Below are 7354 nucleotides of genomic sequence, written 5' to 3'. Positions count from 1 at the left end.
CCCTAGATAGATAGATAGATACACATCAATACCCAACCAAAACATATAATTTCAATAAACTATTCACAAATGACTGTACACATCTATAAATTACTACATTTATCTATCTATAACAGCTGAAAATCGTGTGCCTTGGATGACAAACACACACTGATAGACTGCACTGCAAACTTTGTTTAAAGCACTAAATACAATATCAAGTCCTCTGTCAATGACAGCAGAAGGTTCCAGTGCACTATTTGTTTCATAATCCTGTATTTAGCTGACTCTTTACTTCTCTGCAGCTCAAGTTGCCGGCAAATGCTGAACTGGAGCACGAGAGTCAATCCTTGTTCGGTTAACAAATTCCCCGCAAAATATCCCCCCGAAACCCCCAGGAGCTGTAGTGATGTCATATCCGTTGTCCAGGTCTCCACACCTCTCTCAGCAGTTACTCCCTTTATCTATTCCTTGGGTCAAAACTTTTGAGGTAGGCTGGCTATATAGCAGCGGGGGAGAGGGTAAACTGGGGCGCGAGGGTTGGAGGCGCTTCAGCACCGCGGCCAGCGCCCACTGCAGCCCAACCCACTCTCTTGAGCTCCCGGACTCCTAGCTCTGAGAATGCCTGCGGAATGATCGCCCCCCAGGGCGGCTGCCGCGGCTGCCGCTGCTGCTGTTATTGCTACTGCTGCTGCCGCCGCCTCTGCTTCCACTCTGCTCTGACTGGCAGGCAGAAAGTGCAACTGACGAGGGAAAGGTCTCTGCAGTGAGCGGAGTGCCTACATAAAAGAGAGTAAAGAGGGGGCAAAAACCCAGATCAGAATGCAGGCGACGTCCAACCTTCTCAACCTCCTGCTTCTGTCTTTGCTTGCCGGCTTAGATCCTTCCAAGGTATGAACAATATTTTGAGTCTTGTTTGAAATACATGTGCGATATGTAACAAACCTAACAAAAATGCAAATAAATATGTCAAAAACGGCACGAGAGACAGCTCTTTCAGCTACCTTATGGTGCCTGGCGTATCCCCACTGCCTGGAAGATAACAAGGTGAACTACCAGAGGAATAGCTCCTCAAGGTAGAGTCCTACCGCGCGGGGGGAGGGACCAGGAGAAAATATAATGTGCATGGGCAGCGGGCAATGCGGCTCTCCGGGGAATTTCGCTTATTCCGTGTCCAACTGCTTAATGCTCTCTTTTGAAGACGGACGGGTAATGCAAAGGAGTTTGCAGTAAAAACAATGCAATTTATAAACATGTATTAGGACATGGTGAACCGTTTCTTTGTTGAAAGCAGGGAAGCGTTTTCCAGCTGATCCTGGTCAATAATACTCCCATCGCAGACGTGCTGCGGTTTGTGTCCAAAACATTTGGGATGCTGCTTGTAACACACATGGCAGAGCAGCAGAGCTATACTCTCTGCCATGGCTGAGAGGCGTTGGTGAAAGCGGCTTGTGTTTGTTTCTTTCTTTTCATTAAGAAAATTAGGGGGCACTGAGGAAGTTCTGATTATCAGTGTTAAGAAACAGAAAGTGAGAACCTTAACAAACTAAGGAGGGCAATAGGAAGGATGAGTTAGCTCGTAGATGTTGAACTCTGAAAATTATCTAGTACTAGCAATTAAAGTGAACGCTAAACTCCTTTGATAAAAAGACAGGAAAATATGGACAAATATTTTCAACGATGTCTGAGAAAAGTCTTGATGACAAAGTGAGATAATTTGAAAGCTTCTAAGAAAATCATAATGATAGGGAATAAGAGATAAGCCACCTGCTGAAAAAGAGTAAAATTTATTATTTTACTTATTTAACTGGCCAACAGCAATTTGACACTATAGGAAGAATGATTCCATGCTATAAAACTAATAAAAGCTATATTTTGGAATATTATAAAGTTATTTTTAAAGCTTTACATCATGTGTGCAGTGTAGACAAATTAAGTTTCCTTTCATTACTGAATAGAACTAAGATGTAATAAAGCATAATTTAATACTGTGGTTGTGATATTTGTAGGCCTAATATAGTATACAGGTAAAACTTAGAATCATGTCGTATATATTTGTAATCATTTCTGTACTCTTTCATATTTAGAGGGACCCGATGAGAATAAACTCATTTTATTTTAAAGCTTTGATTGTACTGGTATTATTGATGTAAACGCTTCACACTGTGTGAATGTCATCTTAATAATCTTAAAGGCATATTTTGTATGCTAAGGTGTAACTTTAAAGCATTTTATACTTAGGAAAAAGTGTTGATTTTGTTTTTATATTTATTTATTTTTCTTCTTGACTCTGCACCCTGTAGTGACACATTCTATCCACTGCCACTCTTTTTATATTATATATTGCTTAAAACTTTTGAATACATTCCATTATATATCTGATTTGGGAATATTCTTGGTAGAACATTTTTTAAAGCAAAGTTAATCACTAAGTTACTGCAGAAAAAGTCACTTGACTTAAAGTGAGTTTTATTTGTTTTTCTTTAAAATAAATTCAGAAATGTAGAGCTTCATTAACAATTTTGTGTATGATTTGATTTGTCTGGTATTTTTGATGCATAAATATCTTCATTGTTTGCACCCCTTTCTTTCCAAAATTAAATATATAGATAATTTTCTGTTAAATATGAAGACAAATTTTTACAATAAGCAATGCATCTTTGGTCAATATAATCTTTTCTAGTTTTGGTGAGTTTATTTGTGTGTATTCAATGCTATAAAACTTTTTAATTTCTTCAGAATGAACTGTGGATATTTGCCACAAATGAGTTGAAAAATCCAGGGAAGACATACATTAACTTTTCAAACTGTCCTTCTTAGCTTCCACATACTGCAATACAGTGTGCAAAGAACAAAAGATGATTTTTTTCAAAAGGTATTTGTTCTATATCATAGACATTACAGAGAATGTTAAAACTTTCAAAACAAGTAATTTTAATGTTATAACAAGTTTTAGGACTTTTAGACAAAACATTGCTTTAAAAAATGAAGAGAAGCTACTATTGTATTACATATTTATATAATATATATTTATATTGCCCCCCCAAAAAAATTACAGATGGCATCATTGTGTCCTCAAAATAATTGTCAATTAGGTTACAAGCTAAGAATTTTCTACAATTTTATTTTTTATTCCGTTAGTTACTTAAGGGCTTAGATTTTAAAAGTCAGGATTCATAAAGCAAATTATATATGGTGAAATTAAAATAAAAAATCCATTAATATAATACTACAAAAAAATACAGTTTTTGGACAAATAAGAAATAATTTGTGATAACACTTAAGTGAACAGAAATGGTAACCAACTGCTTTTTTACCTTTTAATACATTAGGAATGATATATATCATAATCAAATTTTCAAATAATTTTAAGTATTATTCTATATTATTATATTTTCTATTTATTGTAAACATATATATGTGTGTGTATATATATAATATGGATAAACAGAAACTGGCAAAATAGGAGAACTCTTAAAATTGAATAAAGTTTTTTTAAGTATAGGATTTTACATATATCAAATATTGGAAATCTACATCTTAGAAAGCACTTCTTATATACCAATTTACCTGAAGACTACTGGGTTTTCTAACAACAGTGCCAATTCTATTTCATGGAAGACCATATAATGTTTACATTTATAATGCTGTGTGTGTGTGTGTGTGTGTGTGTGTGTGTTTTCCGTCACTGAAGCTTACAGGTCTTATATGGCATTTTATAAAGTGCTTAAGTATCGCCATCTTATGGTAGATAAGTTACTTGAAAGTCAATATTGTTTTTAAATTTTTAAAAGTGGCCAAGATCCATTGTTCATAGACTGAGCTTAGTTTCAGCATGTACTTAGTTTCTTCTCTCTCATTTACTGTATCAAAAAATTGGCAAGATTGGTATTCTCTTCCAACAAAGGAAGGCAATTCACACTAATTAATTATTTGTATTTTTGTAGGGACAGATGATCAATTTTTCTTTTAGGAAATTTGTTTGAAATACTTTTTATTAATTAAAGTATAATTAGTAAGTTTCCAGTTCTTTTTAGAAAAACTCAGATGTATATCACTGCCTATTTTAAGGGAAGTCAATTAATTTCATTTGTAATGGAGTGTTTGAATTATAGACAACATGCCAAATCATCATTCTATAAGCAAAATTTCAAACACTGAAAGCTTGTAGGAATTCAATTATTGCTCAATTTTATAGGGAAAGAACTATTTCTGTGTAGGGAATTTCTGAGGGCGGCTGCTAGATGGCATCTCTGTGCTTTTAAACTGAAGGCATTGATTTCAGTAATGACCTTCATAGTAGGAGAGTGGACTTCTTTCTGTTGCAAGAAGATTTTTAGCGGGCCATTATTTGAACATTGTAACAAAACAGTAATTCCTGTGAATCAGAACCATGAATTTCTCTGTTCTGAACTATAAAGATAGGAGGATATAAATATGACTGTGCAGATTTCAAACACAACATTGACACTGGAGCCAGCCAGATACTTGGGGAACAGTTAAAAAGAGGTGACATGGCCCTATCTACACACTATTCTGACTGCTAAACTTTAAATAAGTCATACTTGTCTCATAAATATATCAGAAAATGCCCTGTCAGGGAAATTGTGCCGAGTTTGAGGAAACATTTACTATCTTCTTATGTAGAAATATGTTAAACTTATCTTCATGATACTTGCTCACACTACAGACATAAACTATAACAATGATTCAGCAATAATCTCCATCACTAAACTGTAGTTTCTGTTCAAGGCAACCCAGGCAATTAGATCTGTTGCCCTAAATAAGATAATTGCTTTAAAGCCCTATAAGCACGATGAGAATTAGGAATATTTTAATAATTATATTACTGAATGTTTCAAAATGTAATATACCATACAACCTTCATACTTTGATATTGCTAAAGAAAATAATCAGATTTAAATTGTCTAAGGGTAGCTTTCATGCATAAATCTAATTAAAGTTCTTGTTCTTACTATTTTTAAATGAAACTGAGGAAAAGCAAAAAAAGCAAGAGAAATAAACTGAGATTACTACTTGCTTTAAAATTCACCTTAAAAATCTGTCTTTTCCTGTTTCTCCTGTGCGCTAGAGACATCCTCTTCATAACAGGATCAACTCAAATTAGAACAGAAATATGGATTGATGACATTTGGCAAGGACCTGTAATTATGCACCAGTAAACCCTGATATGGCAAAAACTGAAGTGTTCAAGGCAGCCTGTCTATGTTTTGAAGGAGCAAATAGCTTCCTGGTCTTATCTTTTCTCATCTTCCTTAACCTGATTAAACTTTTATTTTGGAAGAAGTAAATATTCTTTCTCACTCTTTCTCCTGGCAACTAGAAACAGTTAAACGGCATCACCTTTCTTCATTTTTCTTTTAAAATTCTTACTGCTTATAGCTTTGCAACTATTCTCTTTACAAAGTGGCTATTGTAATGATCGATGCTCTGTTGGGAGGGAAAGCAGCACAAGTGGGAGAAACACAAGGGATTCAAGGCCCCCCATTTCTAGACGCTACTTCTTCTACTGATGATATACATAGATGTGACTTTGGGGAAGCTGTGATTTTGATGCCCATACCTATAGAATGAGGAGCCTAGACATTCTGAAAACTTTGTTAAACTCTAGAATGACTCTTTTTAATAATATCTGACCATTTATCAAAAATTAACCAATTCTTTTGTAGGGTCTAGCTAGTAATATCATAAACTTTGTGAGACCTGAGAATGAGCCTCCCTGGATAATATCATGCAGTTTTCATCTGTTCGGTTTCGCATTTAAAACTTTCAATTTTCTACTTTCTGCCTCACCACTCTGCTTCCCGCCGATATTCATAGACACAATCCATATGCTCAGGCTTCAATCCATTCACCTATCAAACATTGCTCCCCTGAAGAGATCATTCATTAACTTAGTAGGTCTGAAAACCAACATGTTTCATACTTCAGCCATAAGTATTTTATTTAACTGAAAGTCATCTAGGGAAAAGTAAAGTAAAAACTTATTTCCCATATGAAAGGAAGTACTGGATGTATTAAAGACATGTGAAAGGTATTTGGGAGGGCTACATAGTCTGTTGCTGACTCTTCTAGGCAGACACATCCTTAAGGATTTTGGACTGGCAGTTATTTTTAAAGCTTCAATTTTTGTGCTAAGAAAATATATAAAGAAAAAAGTGAGACCTGATAAAGCTTCAGCTTAAAAACTAAGACCTTGCATCTGATTTACGTAAGTATTAATTAAACATCAATTTACTTAAAAGCATAAAACACAACTTAATTTGCAGTAGTGAAACTAGAGAAATATGCAAAACCAGACTGTTTTCTTGGTAAGTTAGGTGAAATTAATTACAGTGAGTCCCTGGGATTATCTGTACATTTCCACATATTTGAGTGAAATTATTTCCCAATAGTATTCAAGTATTAGGACAATATCAAAACTATGTAAACACTCATTACCCTGGTTTAAATCTACAATATGATGTTGAAATGGTGGTCCTTGAACATTTTAGTTCACCTGACACTGGTCATTAATCTATTCAGTCTATGCCCACTTACCAATCAAAAATCATGAAGTACATTTTTAATGAAACTAATGCTATTATGACAATATTTTAAATACAATTTTAAAATTTGTACTTTCACATCAGTGTAAAAGCAGAAGCTAGACATGAAATAAGAAGTGGCTTTCAGCTCTAATAGTAAAACTTTTAAATAGTGAGTTAACCTATCTGAAGCTCAGTTTTCATAACAATGAAATAATATCACAGCAATGGAACTTATACAATTATTTATGATATTAATATATACAAAAACATATTTTAAACCATAAAGTTTAGTGCAAATATTCCACTTACATCAATCAACCTATAACCAAATCTAAAGTCTATTGTGGACCACATATTAAGGACTGATAATAATAAAAAAAACCTTATCATATTCCTTCACTCTTGCTGTTTCCTCTTTTCAGTTTTGCGAAAAGTGAATATTATATAAAGTTAGCATAGCTTCTCAGAACCAGTCCATCATTTTGGTCAAAGCTCCAATTTAAACTTGTCACCTTACAAGTTTACATCATAATTATATCGAAAAAGTCACTTTTTACAAGTTTCTTAGGAAAAAATGTAAAACACGAAGTGTGGTTTCATAATATCAAAGCTGAACCACGTCAAGAAAAGAGCTTTTAAACTAATCATGGAGAAGAGATCACAGAGGGGAAAGATAGATTCAAACAAAGAATCTACCAACAGATAAAACTGCTTTTTCTGGCCAGTGTGCAAAGTATAGACTTCTTACGTCTTCGCAAACTATGCTAATGAGAAAGTAGTTTAAGTTCTCTTGAAGATTCAAAAATAATATTAAAGAGGGAAGG

The 7354-nt window shown here is 34.2% G+C and overlaps 1 protein-coding gene across 1 annotated transcript in view; it reads left to right on the top strand.

The window, feature by feature from the left end:
* The first annotated feature begins 387 nt into the window (after positions 1–387).
* Positions 388–7354, top strand: part of OLFM3 (olfactomedin 3) — a 203293-nt gene continuing 196326 nt past the window's right edge. The window contains exon 1 of the mRNA XM_009213883.3: positions 388–870. Coding sequence (XP_009212147.2) covers positions 802–870 — 69 coding nt within the window. The 5' untranslated portion in view covers positions 388–801. The remainder of the gene's footprint in view (positions 871–7354) is intronic.

The sequence above is a fragment of the Papio anubis genome, chromosome 1, assembly GCF_008728515.1.
Source record: "Papio anubis isolate 15944 chromosome 1, Panubis1.0, whole genome shotgun sequence".
Lineage (NCBI taxonomy): Eukaryota > Metazoa > Chordata > Mammalia > Primates > Cercopithecidae > Papio > Papio anubis.
Note: the sequence above shows the minus strand (reverse complement) of the source record. Positions and strands in the feature narration are given on the sequence as shown.